This window comes from Epithele typhae (genome assembly GCF_022376455.1).
Source record: "Epithele typhae strain CBS 203.58 chromosome Unknown BXZ73scaffold_66, whole genome shotgun sequence".
NCBI lineage: Eukaryota > Fungi > Basidiomycota > Agaricomycetes > Polyporales > Epitheliaceae > Epithele > Epithele typhae.
The window spans coordinates 82,788-98,338 of record NW_025954257.1 but is presented as its reverse complement, the minus strand read 5'-3'; the positions used below and the strand labels follow the sequence as shown (position 1 = coordinate 98,338).

General features: G+C 60.4%; 6 protein-coding genes across 6 annotated transcripts; 3 read left to right on the top strand and 3 right to left on the bottom strand.

The window, feature by feature from the left end:
* Positions 1-26: 26 nt before the first annotated feature.
* Positions 27-1,611, bottom strand: BXZ73DRAFT_105490 (Zn-dependent exopeptidase; the record flags this gene model as incomplete). Its single annotated transcript, XM_048016276.1, has 3 exons — positions 27-538; positions 641-991; positions 1,101-1,611. The coding sequence occupies 3 exons, from the start codon at positions 1,609-1,611 to the stop codon at positions 27-29; spliced, it is 1,374 nt and encodes a 457-aa protein (XP_047873661.1).
* A 1,158-nt stretch (positions 1,612-2,769) lies between these two features.
* Positions 2,770-3,360, top strand: BXZ73DRAFT_105489 (uncharacterized protein; the record flags this gene model as incomplete). Its single annotated transcript, XM_048016275.1, has 4 exons — positions 2,770-2,882; positions 2,935-2,989; positions 3,054-3,144; positions 3,233-3,360. 4 exons carry the CDS (start codon positions 2,770-2,772, stop codon positions 3,358-3,360), a joined length of 387 nt encoding a protein of 128 aa, XP_047873660.1.
* Positions 3,361-3,940: 580 nt separating this feature from the next.
* Positions 3,941-5,880, top strand: BXZ73DRAFT_105488 (enolase C-terminal domain-like protein; the record flags this gene model as incomplete). The annotated part of the gene is made up of 8 exons (XM_048016274.1): positions 3,941-3,974; positions 4,026-4,290; positions 4,341-4,461; positions 4,532-4,965; positions 5,070-5,291; positions 5,348-5,413; positions 5,588-5,734; positions 5,796-5,880. 8 exons carry the CDS (start codon positions 3,941-3,943, stop codon positions 5,878-5,880), a joined length of 1,374 nt encoding a protein of 457 aa, XP_047873659.1.
* A 1,798-nt stretch (positions 5,881-7,678) lies between these two features.
* BXZ73DRAFT_92349 (alpha/beta-hydrolase) lies at positions 7,679-8,836 on the bottom strand (the record flags this gene model as incomplete). The annotated part of the gene is made up of 3 exons (XM_048026338.1): positions 7,679-7,699; positions 7,806-8,338; positions 8,461-8,836. 3 exons carry the CDS (start codon positions 8,834-8,836, stop codon positions 7,679-7,681), a joined length of 930 nt encoding a protein of 309 aa, XP_047873658.1.
* Positions 8,837-12,100: 3,264 nt separating this feature from the next.
* Positions 12,101-13,171, top strand: BXZ73DRAFT_92348 (Pre-mRNA-splicing factor of RES complex-domain-containing protein; the record flags this gene model as incomplete). The annotated part of the gene is made up of 4 exons (XM_048026337.1): positions 12,101-12,129; positions 12,171-12,849; positions 12,912-13,011; positions 13,074-13,171. 4 exons carry the CDS (start codon positions 12,101-12,103, stop codon positions 13,169-13,171), a joined length of 906 nt encoding a protein of 301 aa, XP_047873657.1.
* Positions 13,172-13,623: 452 nt separating this feature from the next.
* On the bottom strand, positions 13,624-15,412 carry BXZ73DRAFT_53328 (uncharacterized protein; the record flags this gene model as incomplete). Its single annotated transcript, XM_048020982.1, has 5 exons — positions 13,624-13,951; positions 14,075-14,288; positions 15,104-15,197; positions 15,251-15,259; positions 15,311-15,412. The coding sequence occupies 5 exons, from the start codon at positions 15,410-15,412 to the stop codon at positions 13,624-13,626; spliced, it is 747 nt and encodes a 248-aa protein (XP_047873656.1).
* Between the last annotated feature and the right edge of the window lie 139 nt (positions 15,413-15,551).

Sequence of the window (15,551 nt, the reverse complement as noted above, 5' to 3'; positions counted from 1 at the left end):
ATCCTGCCCTTTTCACCCCCATCACCCTACCCAGGGAAGGGGAACGTCGCAGGGCTCTTGAACCCATTCTTCCCCACCGCCCGCACCCCAAACACCGCGTTGTCCTTCGACACCAACACCGTCGCGCGGTCCACCAAGCCCACTGGGATCACCGTCGTCCAAAACGGCGCGTCCGTCGGGCGCCACAGCACCTCGTACCCCGCCACGTCCCCCGCCGCGTCCCCCGCCCACGCGAGCGTGCTGTTGTTCGTCAGCACGCTCGTGTCGATCGTCACGTTCTTCGGCGTGCCCGGCGCGTGCGCGAGCGCCCAGACCGCGGCGGCGTTCACGCGCGCGACGCGCGCGTTGAACGCCGCGTCGCAGAACTCCTGCAGGTCCCCGAACTGCTCGCCCGTCGCCGCGTCGACGCGCACGTCCTGGTGCTGGTGCGCGAAGTTCTCGTGCGGCTCCGTGAAGCGCGCGGCGGGGAAGCCGCGCTCGAGGAACGGCTCGTGGTCGCCCCCGCGGAGGTACCGGTCCAGGCGGTAGATCACGCGCACTGCACGGGCGCGGGCGCGGGAGCCGGGGACCGCGAGCGAAGGCGACGGCGCAGAAGCGGGTCAGCGCGCACACGGGACGGACGGACGGACGGCGCACGCACCGGTCATGTTCGTCGCGGCGTTCGTCGCGACCTCGTGCACGAAGCGCGCGAGCTCGCGCGCGGGGCTGTCGTTCTCGCCCCCGATCGACTCGCGCCTCGCGGTCGTCGCCGCGGACTCCGTCGTCGGCATGCCCTGCGCGAAGAGCCGGATCGAGAACGGGTCCGCCGCGCCCGCGTCGCCCTTGCTCGCGCCGACGATGTCGTTCGTGAACATCCCCTGCACGTCCGCGCCCGCGTCCTTCAGGAGCCCCGCGAGGTGGTCCGACCCGAACAGGCCCTGCTCCTCGCCCGCGACGGCGGCGAGGACGATCGTCGCCGGCGGGGCGCGCGCGCGGCGAACACGCGGAGGAGCTCGAGGACGACCGCGACCCCGGAGCCGTCGTCGTCCGCGCCCGGCGCGTCGTCGACGAAGTTCGCGATGTCCGTGTTCCGCGAGTCGTAGTGGCCGGAGACGACGTACACGCGCCCGGCTCCGCCGCGCCGCGGATCGTCGCGACGACGTCCGTGATGTTCACCGCGAACAGGATCTCGCCCGTCGGCGGCTGGACGTAGCTCGGGGCGGTGACCGCGACGTGCGGCGCGCCGCGCGCGAGCGCGCGCATCTCCTGCACGAGCCAGTCGCGCGCCGCGCCGATCCCGCGCGCGGGGTCCGTCTGCGACGAGAGCGTGTGGCGGGTGCCGAAGGAGACGAGCTTGGCGATCGTCGCGTTTATCCGCGCGGGGTCGATCTCGGCCAGCATCTGCTTGAGCTCCGCGGTCGGGGCTTGCGGGACGAGCGCGCTGCCGGGGCCGGGCGGCCAGATCGCTTCGGTGTCGCACTGGCGGGCGAAGAGATGGCGGGGCGCGTTCAGCGGGGAGCCGTCCCTGGGGAGTGGGGAGCTGCTCTGGGGGGTCGAGGCATTGGCGAGGGAAAGGGAGGCGAAGGCGAAGGCGAGAAGCCCACTGGCGAGGTGGAGTGGGCGAGAGAACATGTTGCACGTTCGCGTTCTTGGGTCTGGGATGGAGAACCTGTTCTTATACTCATCCTCTGCGCCGTTGAGGTGGATCAGAAGCCGCATCTCTTGTCATTTTCATCCTTCTAGTACATCCTCCGAGGTGTCTGAGCAGGAAAGACCATATGGTCGAACGAAGATAGCAGCGCCGCGGGGGAGCGAGTACCTAGAAATACCACGCTTTTTCTGGTGCTCCTGTGTGAAGGTTCGGTGTGTGAGGTCACGCGCTGGACTAGACGGAAGGGCGTGGGTGCCATTGACATCTAAGTCCGAAATTTACGTTACCTCGTGAGAAGCAGGGCAAGACTTCACGCGTGGTCTGCACCCGTGCAGGTAGATATGTTTGCTTTGAAGTTCGCATGGTGTGAGACATCTGTCGTCATGCGATGAGATCTATGACTTATGTTAAAAGGTTGTCGGTGATTCATCATGCTATTGTGTCACTTACTTCTGAAGGCGCCAGAGCCGCGTTGCCGGGGGATAATGCTTCAGAGTGAACGCGGAGGGGGAGAGAGCGATGGAGAAGGGACGCTCTCTGTCGAAACCACGGGTTGTCATATGGTCGACGACGACCTATGCGTCGCACGACACATCGATCAGCCAGCACTCGTCTGGCACACAGGCAGGCACAAACGCAAACAACCCGTGAGCTTTCATCGCCTGTGCGCGCGATGCAGGAGGAGCTAGAGGTGAAATAGAGCGGGCGTAAGGAGAAGAGGCGGTGCAGAAGGGATGACGTACCACTAGAAGACCCATCGGCGTTCATCGCAGTAGCAGAGCAAGAAAAGGGGCGGGAGAAGGTGCATGCATCTCGTCTTTAACGTCTTTGAATCTGGGTGAGATATCGAGACACGAACATTGAGCTGAACGTCTACACGGTGAGCGGGAGACGCTGGTAGATGGGGCAGAAAGATATGGATGGAGACAAGAAATAGCAGTGGCGGGTGTCAACCGGGAGAGAAAACGTGGGTGAGTACGAACAGAATGGAAAGTCTCGAGGAGCATCATGGAGGCTTATAACACGCTTCTTCGATTGAATATTGACCAGTGAAGGAACCGAATAAGGACCTGCGAAGAAACCGCGTTTTATTTGACCTGTGCAAGTACTTACTCTGTTCTCCTCCCCGCGCACGCGCCATGTACGAGACACCCAGTGTCCCACTCAACGACACCAGCGTCATCTTCCTCCATCAAGACGACCTTGGATCCTCGTCCTCGTATGTCGTGCAAATTACCCTCAAGTCCGCGGAGTGCGCACACAGGTCCATACGAACAGATGATGCATTAACAATATGAAGACAGACCTGAAAGCCCCGAGTTCCTCCACACATACGCCGCAGTGCAACATGAGTTGAATGTACGCGCTTTCCTTTCGAGCCCAACCCGCATATAACCAGGCTAAGAGCCGTGCGCTGCTCAAGCAATTCATCTTGCAATACGTCAGCGCGCACCTGAAGCACCCGATGCCGGAGTACGCCTGCTTCGAAGGGGCGAACTATGCTTTGGAAGCGCGTGAGTACGAATGACCACTCAACGACTCTGATGTGCAGACCTATTCTGACGGTGTCCTAACTTCGGCTCACTTCTACGCGCTGCACAGGTCGAGCGCCGTGGATCTTCGGACAAAGTGTGGAGTTTGTGTGGGGTAAGGAGAAGCTGAAAGCATGCGAAGACAAGTGGGTATTCGTGTTCGAGGCTGGTGGTAGCTCGGGGGCGGACACGGATTGAGGTTGGAGCTTGAAGGGTGACTATTGTTTCAGACCTCTACTCACCGGGTCGTGCAGCGGCGCTGAGCCTATTTCTGGCTCTTCACGGGCTCTCAACCAAGTTCACGCTCCCGTATCCAGGAAATCTTCACAATCTGGCTGATGTTTGACCCTGTCAAATGAGGCAGGAACGAGGTCTGCTGAGTGCTCGCAAGAAGTTGATTCCGAGAGGTGGAAATTGGCTTAAGATTGTTGGCTATTCGCCGAAGTTGAGACGTAAGTGTGTTGCGAGCATGACAACAGGAGAATGGTCGGCGAGAGGAAGCTGGGACAAAAGAGGCGAATGGATCCAGTTGTCGGCTACAGGCGACCTGGCCTAGACCGTCCTGGACGCGAACCATCGTCCGGATGGTGAGCGGCCCGGGCGGGCCGACAAAAAGATGTGGCATCCGGGCCGGGGCAGCGGCGGGCCGGATGGACGCGATGACCAGGAGACGGTCACTGGGCTCGACCTGTTAAAAGCCTACCACCACTGTCATGCGCCCCTACTCCTCCTCCTCCTCGCCTTGCTGCCTCGCAGGAAAACGGGAAAACCGCTCAAAATGTCTCCCAAAATCGTAGGATACAAGACACATGGTACCTACACATTCGCCCGATGATACATCCAATACCAACTTTCGCCCACAGACATCCGCTTCCCGACGTCGCTCAGCGGAGATGGCACGGATGCCATGAACACGGATTGCGACTACTCGTCGGCATACGTGAAGCTCTACACCGACTCTGAACTCACCGGCTTCGGTATGACATTCACCATCGGGCGCGGTAACGACATTGTGTGCATGGCAATCGAGGAGCTGTCCAAGCGCCTCATTGGGAAGGACACTGAGGAGATCTTCGGCAACATGGGAAAGACATGGGACCATCTCTCTGCAGATTCTCAGCTTCGTTGGTACGTATCATGCGCATATACCCAGGTCCATCATCTCATGCCCCCCAAAGGATCGGGCCCGAAAAGGGTGTGATCCATATCGCCCTTGGTGCTGTGAACAACGCGCTCTGGGACATGTTTGCTCGCGCGCGCGGAAAGCCTCTGTGGAAGCTAGTGGTTGATATGACCCCGGTAAGTGCGCTACGTTCGTGTCTTCTTCCGCACCCCTCACCTTCTCCACCTACCCCCCTTCCTTCTACAGCAAGAGATCGTGGACGCGACCGCATTCCGTTACATCACGGATGCGCTCACGCGCGAAGAGGCGCTTGCGATGCTCACGGAGAAGGCTTCAACACGTGCGGAGCGCGAAGCTAAAGTGCGCGAGCTCGGCTACCCCGCATACGTCACTTCCGCCGGCTGGCTTGGCTACAGCGACGAGAAGGTCGCGCGCCTCACGCGCGAAGCGGTCGAGGCCGGCTTTAACCACTTCAAGATGAAGGTCGGCGCCGACCGGGACCACGACCTGCGCCGAGGCAAGATCATCCGGTCAATCATTGACGACCCGCAGTACCTCCCCGCGGGGACGGAGCCCCGCGACCCGAACGGTCCCGGCCTCGTTGGCAAGAATGCGGGCCCCACCGGCAGCGTCCTCATGATTGACGCGAACCAGGTGTGGGACGTCCCTCAGGCGATCGAGTACGTGAAGAGCTGGAGGAGATTAAGCCTTGGTGAGAATCTGCAACATGATCGCTGATTTCATTAGTTGTTATGCTCGCCGTTCTGACATTACCTTCATCCAGGTTCATTGAGGAGCCCACTGCGCCGGATGATGTCCTCGGCCATGCTGCTGTCCGGAAGGCTCTCAAGCCGTACGGCATCGGCGTCGCAACTGGCGAGCATGCCCACAACCGCATGATCTTCAAGCAGTTGCTTCAGGCGGAAGCCATCGATGTCTGCCAGATCGACTCGTGCCGTCTGGCCGGTGTTAGCGAAGTGCTGAGTGTTCTTCTCATGGCGGCCAAGTAAGCGTCCACCCATTCTGTTTCAGGTTCGTCAATGCTTACACTCAATCCCGCAGGTTCGGAGTTACCGTCTGCCCCCACGCCGGTGGAGTGGGTCTCTGCGAGTATGTCATCCATCTCAGGTACGTCAGCGATACCCCCTTGTGAGACCGCGATCCAAATGCTGATGGAGCTGTGCACTCACTCCCGGTCCATACCTACTTGTGATCGTCCCTTCGCGTATCTTCTACTCGCGTTCCCGATCCCAATGGTTGACACGGAAACACCGCACCGCACGGTCACTTCGACTGTCACAGTCTGATCGACTACATCGCCGTCTCAGGATCGATGGAGCGAAATGTCCTGGAGTTCGTCGACCATCTGCACGAGCACTTCCTGTACCCGTGTTCGATCAACAAGAATGGGAGGTACAACGTGCCCAGCAACGACAAGGAGGGTTACAGGTACGCCACTGGCATATCCCTGTGGTCGATCTCCATTAACGTGCGATATCTGCCCCCTCAGCATCGAGATGCACGAGACGAGCATCGACGAGTACGAGTGGCCCAACGGCTCGTACTGGAAGGGCCGCGCTGCGCAAGGCGCGTAATGTCCCGACGAGCCTATGGCCGACTCCGGGTGGGAAGTAGTGTTAAATCATTTTTTACCAGTGTACTATATGTCGAAGCTTATGATAGATTTTCGGGCATGCTACCTCAGCGCTGCACCCGCGATTCGCCGCAACACGCGCGCGTACACGAGGGGTATGCCTGTCTTGCTGCCTGCGGGCTCACCCTGCCTACTGCGCTGGACAGGTTCGGCCGGGGTCTAGCAATGGAAGGTTAATCGGTGCAAGTCTTGACTTTGAGTTCCCGATCTGCCGAGAGACATCCTTTCGAATGTCTCATTCGAACTTAGACGTGACGGCATCGTCGTGCGCAGCACTCGAATCCGTCTCGCAGGTCACCAGGTTCTCCTCGAGCAGCTGGCAGCCATGCGCCCCGGCGTCGACGACTCGGGCAATATACGGGAACACCCGGGACCGGATCGCGGCGCAGGTCCGAAAGACGATACCTGTGCGCGATCGTCATCGAACGGGTACGTAAGGCACAACAACTGAGTACTGATGAGTAACGCAGGGACCAGCGCGCCCAGGGTCGGCATCGCTCGTAACGCTTGGTAAGTAACGGCACACCGCATGTTCCCGACCTCGTTCCAAATCCATCCCTGGACGCGACTGCACAGCCTTTGTAAGTGCGTGAGTATTACTCGTGAGGTTCATGGGTGTGGCCTCGCCCGGCAGGACGGGCCACGCCCACCTGCCACCTGCATACGCAAGCCCACCCATGCACGGCGCGAGCCAGGGCGAAAGATGGAACCGTTTCAGCCAAGGGATCCCATATGCGCACGTCACAAACACAATTCGTATATAGTGCCGGCGACTTCGAAGCACTGGGGACCGATTTCGAGATCCCGCAGGTGCGGGCACTGTGTGTTTGAGAGGCACCAGGAAAAAAATGCGCGCGTAAGCCCCTCCCGACGCGGTCGACGTCACGGCGTGTGGTCATGTCCGCACGCGGTTCGACGGGAGCCGGAGGGGCGTGCGGCGTGGCGGGAGAGGTGTGCACGCCGCGCTCGTCCACGGGAGCAATCGCGCATGAAACAGCGCCTTCCAGACTCCGGAGCATGCACAGGCTCTTGCAGCAGCAGCACGCCATCGAAAGTCCCGGCGGCCCGCGCGCTGCGAGTGCGGATGACACTAGTCGTAGCGCCATGGCCCGGCGAAAGTGACTCGGGCTCGCGCGTGTGATGCCCGGAAGCCGTCGCGGCGTCCGTGCAGCGCGAATGTGATATACCGTGTTTGCACAGATGTGTCAGAGGCCAGAGCGACCAGCCGCGTGCGCACGTCCCCAGGATCTGCCAGACTTGGGCGGCCGGCGCGAGGAGCAGATGGCTTGTGTCCGAGTGCGCATGCGTAGCGAGGCCGCCGTGGGTTCCCCCACGCGTTCTTCGACGCGGACGTTCTCAGAACCGTTTTGGCCACACAGTGACGACAGTGACACAGGACGTGAAACCATCAGGCGCGTACCAGTGGAATGCCGAGTCGACGCGCGTCATTGTGGACGGGGTGGTGAGGAGCGTTGATGCGGATGAGTGATGTGCAAAGTGTGGCCACGCGTCGACGGATGACAGATTCCGAAGGTCTGCGCAACATTAGAACAATCTATAGTCTACAACACAGTCCGGTGGCTGCTCTATTGTACAGAAGGGGGTGAGTATGCGTTGGGCGCAGGCAGAGCACAGGCGCAAACAGAGCGGAGAGCGGCGAAATCGAGTGCCCCGCGTGTGGCGGGTGCGCGGGAGGACAGTGGACACAGGACAGAGACTGAGTGGGGAATGCGAGAGGCTCAGTGCATGAGCTTCATCACCTACAATTAGTACTGCGTCAGCGTACACCCTTGCAGTCGCGATCGCCTAAGCGCAGCGCACGGCACAAAAACGGCGATGGGAATGGAGGAGGAAGCAGCGACGCACCGCAAGCCTGCCGACAAACACGAGCAGCAGCCGGACGAACTCGTCCCGACGGTCGACGAACAGCGCGTGGCCGGCCTCCGCGAGCACGTGCGCCTCCGTGTTGCGAAAGTGCCCGCTGAGCCCGCGCACGACCGCCGCCCCGTCGACGACCGCGTCCGCCGCGCCGACGAGGAGCAGCATCGGGAGCCCCCGCCGGCCCGCGTCGAGCAGGCGCGCGACCGAGCACGGGCGCGATAACAGCGCGGCGGTCTCCTCCGCGTCCTGCGCGACGCTGCGGCCGAGCCACGCCGCGCGCATGGCGACCGCGTCTGCGGTGCGCTCCCCGGGAGAGAGGATGGCGTCGACAAAGTCGGTCTTTGTGCGCCCGCACGCCGCGGCGTCGCGGGTCGTCCTGAGCGCGTCGATGAGCGCGCGGCCGCGCGCGGTAAACGTGTGGCCGAGCCCATGCCCGAGGTCGAGCGAGGGTGCGATGGCGACGAGGCCAGTGAAGGAGGGTGGCTGGAGATGAGCGCAGAGGTCGGCGACGACGGACGCTGTGCACCGGGTGCGAACACGCAGTCAGCCCGTGATCGTGTGTGGTAGCGGTGAAACGTACAACCGAAGCCCCTGCGAAAGGAGAGTTGGTTGGCGTGGATAGAAGCACTCGTTAGTGGACAAGACGCGCACCATGCGACCACGATGGGTTTGTGGAGTCCGAACGCGTCCGCGACGGCGGCGAAGTCCGCGGCGTAGAGGCTGGGTAGCTGGTCGCCTTGGCTTCTCACGCATCCGCTTCGTCCGTGACATCGCAGGTCGTACCGTACCTGGGCGATCGCAAAAAGCGTTAGTGAGCGATGGATAGAAAGAAAAGTGGAACCCGCAATGAAGAGGTAGTCGGTCAATCGTGGGTCGTCAAAAAGCCCGTCGAAGACCTGGGCGGACAGCGTCGCCTCGTGAATGAACACGACATGCGGGTTTCGTGGGTCTCCCACAGCCTCCGCGTGGATGTGAGTGCCATCGGTGGAGCGCGGAGTTCTGACCTGGGGCCGCATGAGGAGGGCCCAGCCGCGGAGAGAGAGGAGGGGGAGGATGGGGGGGACCCGCCTGTCCGACGGTGCTTATATACGGCCCCGCACTGATCACTCAAATTGCCCGCATCCGAGGAGACTCTAAATGAAAGGGGCGAAGGCCGACTGCACCGACACCGCCACGGGTGCTGGCCCCGACGGACTCGCAACGCGGCAAATGACACATACGCGATCTGAGCGGGTGAGCGCGGGGAGAGGGGGGAGGACCTGAACGACCGGGGCAGGGCATGGCGCGAGGGTCCATCGGGAGATTCAGATTGGGTGTGTCGATCAGATTTAGATCGCACCCGGCGGCGGGCTGCGCGGTGCGGATGAGATGCGCGGGACCCGTCCACTGCCGGTCGGCGGATGGGCGTGGCTTGGGGGCGCGCGCCCAAGCGCGGGCCACAGGATGGATGGGGGACAGTGAAGCGCGCGTTGAAGCCTGCGGTTTAGCGTCCTGTTTGCATCCGATCGCGTCAACACACCCAGTAAGCTGCCTTCTCGTCGACCCGACTGGGACCCGCGCGTACACCGTCTCCGTCTCTCACCGCATGGGATGACGTCGGGCCGAGTTTGTACCTCAGTGGGGAAGCAGTTTTCTGTTTAGGGCAGGCCGAGTGTGCGAGGAAGGAGGGTGGCGTGTACGACGGTCATCGACCCAGCTCTCCTGCGCGAGTGCGCGGTCACCGTCGTCCAGGTCAATGGATAGTTCAATGTCCTGGATGCAAGTCGGTCGGTAAGCGTCAATAATATCGCGGAGTGGAACAAAAAAGCACACCAAGCAGCGCTCATCCCGGGGAGAACGCTCGCCGAGCGCGATCCGTGGTTCATTGCAGCATGTCATCAACGCGGCATGTCCGCGGGCGAGGTAGAAGGGAGCGAGCAGTCCTCCCGAGCAAAGGCGCGCAGAAGACGATGCACATGGTGAAAGCAAGCAAGGAAGAGAGCGGCTAGCGTGTGAGTCTCTGACGTGGTTTGCCATTAGCTCCGAAGGCGGCCCTGTGTCCACCCGTGCTTAGCTCCTGCCATCAGTCAGCGGCGCCCATAGCACGGATGAGAGCTGCTCAGTAAACGTACCTCTGCCTGCGGATGCATTCTTCTTGACGCTTGTGAGTCAGGCTTGGCCGCCCAGGCGTCATCGTGGACGGGCCGGCGTACGCAAGGATCACCGCATATACTTGATCGGAGGGATGTTCAGCTGACTTGGCTCCAGCATCGTACGCAATTCATGAGAATCAGAACGACGGCGATAGCAGCTTCGCATGCCGAGGACGATGCAAAGGTATTCGTTCCTGTGAACCAGGACGTCAAAGATCGTTATTTGAGGCTATGCTTGGGTAGAGGGCATCAAGCAAACCTCGGGCCTCGGCCGATTCTCGTGGAGTGACGGGCTACTCGGAAATCGACGATGAAATAGAGCGCTGTGTTCCGTCTTCTGTCCCGGTGTTTGATTCTAGTGAATTATCGATGAAGTTGTGACGCGAACTTACGAGGTTGAAGATTCAAGTAGGGTATCCTGGGCGGACGGCTCAACGACGGGTGCACGGGCCGGACCAGTCGATGGTGCCTGGAATGAACGATCAGGGTGCGGGACAGTCAGAGAATGCCCAAGCACGGATCCTACAGGTGCATGAACCCCTCGAAGAGACCACGGTCGGAGAGTGTCGGGGGTCCTAGTTCGTGACGGCGGCCATTTGTCGCGCGGAATTTGGCCTTCAATGCGGACGTCTATGTCGTCAACGTAGCAAATAGCTGGCGAGGCCACGCGTCCTTTGGCCACAGGGCCGGGAAGCCGCGACAATTGCAACGCGTTTCGCGGGCGTGCAGGTCGCCGGCCGGAGAGGAGGTGGTAACAGTCGTACTGCGCACAGGCGCGCACCCTGTCCGAAGCCCGATGCAAGGGGTGGGCCTATGCTGCGGGAACGCGTGAATATACGCAATTCCTGTCTTCACTGGCGCCGCGGTACTCACTCGCTTCGCGGAGAACAACATCCCAGCGTACGTGTTCCGAGATCTCGTCGACCTTGGCCTTCCGGTGGCGATCTAGCCGGTGGATGCGTGCGGGGAAGTGGAATCCACCAGCACGCTGCTCGTACGGGTGTGGTAGCCGACATCGCTCGGGCTCCGCGCATGAGTCCAGGGTCGTGCCGAACTTCTGGGGCTCCTGGGCACGCTTTGCAGCCCATCCAGTGTTTCGGCTTTGTTGAGTAAGTCTCAGTGCTCCACAAAAACACAAATAGGAAACTCACCGCGGCCTCAGACACATGATACCGGTCATATTGTGACGATAGTCGGGGGAACATTGCAGTCTGCTGGCAGTGGCCGAGGCCACCGTTCGCCCGACAAAGCCGAAACCGGCGCTACGTAAGAGCGCCCCCGAGAAATTTTCGCGCCCACTAGTACAGCTGTAACAAATCGATAGAGACCTCGGCTTCGCGCACATACGCGGTCCGCTGCGGCGGGCCTCGAAAAAGAGCGACCGCGCACGCACACAGGAGCAGCGGAACAGAGCGGAGCGGGAGCGACCCTGGCTGCCTCGCGCAAGCGTCGCTTTTTCGAGCTCCACCGTGTATGTGCTGTATGTGCGCATAAGCTCATATATGATAACACAATTGGTGATTGCACTGTGTCGCCGCGCAACTCTCCATCCACCGACAAGTTCGAACACACAAAGCCTTCTTTGACACTGGCCGCAGCCATCCACTCAATTCAAGCTCTCACACCAAGCCAGAGATAGAAACAGAAAATGCATTGCAACTAATCTACATGTACAAAGCTGGCGACAAAAAACATCCATCAGACAAACGCCCAACTCGCTGGTTCGCGCCCCACTCCACCCCGAAGGGAGAGCGGAGGCGCGATCCAAACGTCCTCGCGACCGCACAAGGCGGCCATGTGCTCGGTTATACGAGTGGGCGCGGGTTCATCGACTGGATGAGAAGGATGTGGCATGTGTAAACATGCGAGACTCGAGTTAGTACCTATAAAATAGATCCTAGCTGAGTATGTTCTGAGGAAACAGCGAAGCAGGCGGCCAACCTATATAGGCGTTGAATTTAGGGCCGGTCGCCAGGGAGCAGGCAGGTGCCCGGGCCGGCGCTCCTGCGCATCGCGGTGGCTCACAGTCACCACGCTCAGCATGCACATCACTTGTCCAACCCTCTCGCCACCGTCTCTCCCTTCTCCATCTCTGAAACCGAAATCTCTCCTACACTACACTCCACAGATACAAGCACCCATTTCGTCATGTCGATGAAGGCCTACCTCGCAGAAAAGTACATGTCCGGACCCAAGGCGGACGCCATCCTCTCCAAAGTGAACCCGCCGAAGAAGAAGAAGCGCAAGGCCGCGTCCGCGGCCACCCCGGCGCGGGCTCCTCGTCCATCAAAGACGACGACCTGACCGGCTGGGGCGACGTCCCGCGCGACGGCGAGGACGAGGACGACGCGGCGGACGCGGTTGTCGCGGCGGACCGCCGGTTCAAGAAGCGGCAGCGCACCGACGCGGACTCGGGTTGGCAGACCGTGCGCGGCGGGGAGGACGGGGAGGACCCCGCGAAGACGCCGCCGCCCGCGGAGGACGAGCAGCCGCAGGTGGTGGAGGCCGAGCAGCCGTTCAAGGGCGGGCTCCTGACGTCCGCGCAGCTCAAGAAGCGGCTGCCGAAGGCGAAGCGGGATGAGAAGAGCAGGGAGGAGGAGGAGGCGGAGCGCGCAGCAGCTCAGGAGACGGTCTACCGTGACTCGTCGGGGCGGAAGGTGGACATGGCGGCGGCGAAGGCGGAGGCGGCACGGCTGAAGCGGGAGAGGGAGGAGAAGGAGGCGGCGAAGATGGAGTGGGGGAAGGGTCTCGTGCAGCGGGGTGACGAGGAAAAACGACGACAGGAGGAGCAGAGGATGCGGGGGACGGCGTTCGCGAGAACAGTCGATGACCGGGAACTCAACGAGCAGCAGCGGGCAGAAGAGAGGTGGAATGATCCCGCCGCGGCTTTCTTGATGGTCCGTCTGCTCTCCGGGGTTGGTCGGGTAGAATGAGCTGATCCATTTGCCTCTGTTCACAGAAGAAGAAGTCGAAAGGTCCTCGGAAACCAGAATACACTGGTCCACCACCTCCGCCAAACCGGTTTGGCATAAAGCCGGGATACCGCTGGGATGGCGTCGGTATGTCACACTGCTCAGTACGTATGGTCTCACACGGCGCTGACCAGTACTATCTACGGCAGATCGCAGTAATGGGTTCGAAAAGCGATACTACCAAAAGCAGAACGAGCGACGGCGGAGGGGGGCCGAGAGCTACGAATGGAGTGTGGACGACATGTAGTCGGCCGCGTTCTTGCTCCGCCCCGCTCGCGTTCCGACGCCGCTTCCGACGGGAGATCGTCAACTCCATAGTCCAAGGTCCCAAGGAATTTGCTAGCCGTTCCTTGGAGGTGTCCAGGACAGTCGGACAGCCGCGGCATGCCATCACACTGGCCGTCCCATCCCGTGGCCGTACTCTCGTGCAGATTGACTGTCCCGATCCATGGATGAGTCGATGGCCGTGCCAAGGTACTGGTTTCGGACACCGTTGTTGTAATTTGTGCTTACAGTGCTACGCAATCCGTGCTTTCATTGGTTCCCAGAATCTTCCTCCTCTCAACTCTCTCCCGCGAGTGTAGGTTTTCCGTTACCCGCTTTCTCCGCTCCGCATCTCTCGCTTCCGTCAACTGTATGATAAATGCAATTCATCTACACGGTTCACTACACGCCGTTCTCTTCTCGGATCCCCGCGGTTCACATGTTCCAACGACCAGTCCACCATCGACACATGTGCTTCCTGACTCCGAGCTGCTCCCTGTCCAGGCCCCCACCGGAGACCTCGAGCAGCCCCGACCACGGCCCCGCCACCTCTCCATCCTCCAACACAAACCCCGCCTGTTCCGCTTCCTGTACGAAGTGGTCGCACACGTGTGCCTGGGTGTACTTGCCCGCCGCGATATAGGCGCGCGCGTCCGGGGCCCTCCGGAGGAGTGCGGCGAGCGAGCCCACGAGCACGTCGTGCGCCCGGTCGAAATGCAGCAGGTCGGACATGATCACGACGTCGAAGCCCGCGGCGCCGGCGCTGCCCCCTTCATGCTTTCCTTCCGTTTTTCCGTGTTCCTCTAGATGTGGAGCGAGCAAGCGGCTACCGGTAATGCCGTGGTTGGCGCTTCGTGTGAACGCAGACGGGGGCGCACGGACTCACAGCAGGGGGCGGGCGTCGGTGCCCCACTCGTAACCGACGGCGTGCACCTTGCAGCTCGGAGCGAAGCGTGGCGCGTTGCGCGCGACATTGGCGTGGAGGTTCCGCAGGATGGTGTCGTCCGGGTAGTCGGTGACCACGGCCAGGGCCGGGGCCGCCGGGGCAAGCGTCGCGGCGAGTAGGGACGGGAGGGCGCAGCCGGCGCCGAGCTCGATGACTGTAAGATTGATGGGCGTATGGTCAGCGCTGACTCTGAGCGAGAAGGTCGGGTCGGACGAGAAAATCGTCGCGGGTTATCAAGAGCCCGTTCTGTGCCGGGATGTGCGTCGGCTTTGCGCTCGAAATTTGACTCTGCAGGTGCCAGTAGGGCTATTGCTGGCCCGAATGTATGATCCCAAGTTTGATCATGGCGGTGGGCAGCCTCCACCGGCTTTGCGAGTCTGCGACGGCATCCCGCGAATTCGGAGTAAGAATATATCGTTCAACGGCTCAATTTCCGTGCACATCCGAATCGGAGGTCGTGTGCAGCATAACGCGCTAGGACATGCGATGGTAAGTAAACTCTCATCCAGTTTTACTATTTCCAATAGAACGGAAGCGCAGGAGCGAATAAACAGGAGATCACGATTGATGAATCACTATCGTACCGCGCCTTCTTCACGAAACAGCTCGGATACGCCAATTTAAGTGGACATGTAAGCGGAAGCAAGGACTGAACCATTTCCACTACACTCACGGCGAGGACTTCAAATGAATCCAGAAAACACAGAAGGAGGAAGGATGTGATGCCAATACGAGTCTGGCTACGCGAAGCGTCGATTCCACTTTGCGTTGTCAGGCTGAACTTCGGAGCGGAGAAGAACTGCTTAATAATGGAAGAAAAAATTGTTTCAACGTATACATTCTGCCTTGGTAATGGATGAACACATTCGCCGAAAAATCGGCCTTCGGACTCCGGAGCAGTGATATTTGAATGACCAGGCGAGCAGACAAAACATTGAAAAGCGTCTAACATGTAGACAAAAGACGCACCTGACTTGTCTTTCAGCGAGATGACGCCTGTCTCGAGGAGTTCCGCTAACAGCAGGGAGGGAGAGAAAAGGTGGTCTGCCAAAAGAGTATTCGCCTGCAGTCAAACTCAGTGGACATTTGTCGGGCTTAGCAGAGATGCAGGTTCACCTTTCCCTCCTGATTGATACCTTCAGTCACAATTTCTCTTGATGCGTATTAGTCGCTCACCTTTTGAGCGACGGTGAGCACGAGAGGTCCGTAGTTGATCGTGCCATCATCAGCGGGTGCTTCCCCAAAAAGAGCAGCAGAGTCGCTCAAAAAGTCGTCCATATCGTCCATGACGGTGGATGAGAGTGCGATGGGTTAGTAAGGGAAAAGCTGACGACGTGCGGGGAGTCGGGAATTCCTTTTCGGACGAAGAGCGTAGGACGAGTTTGGTCCAGAGGCTGTAGCCAAACAAACAATTGGG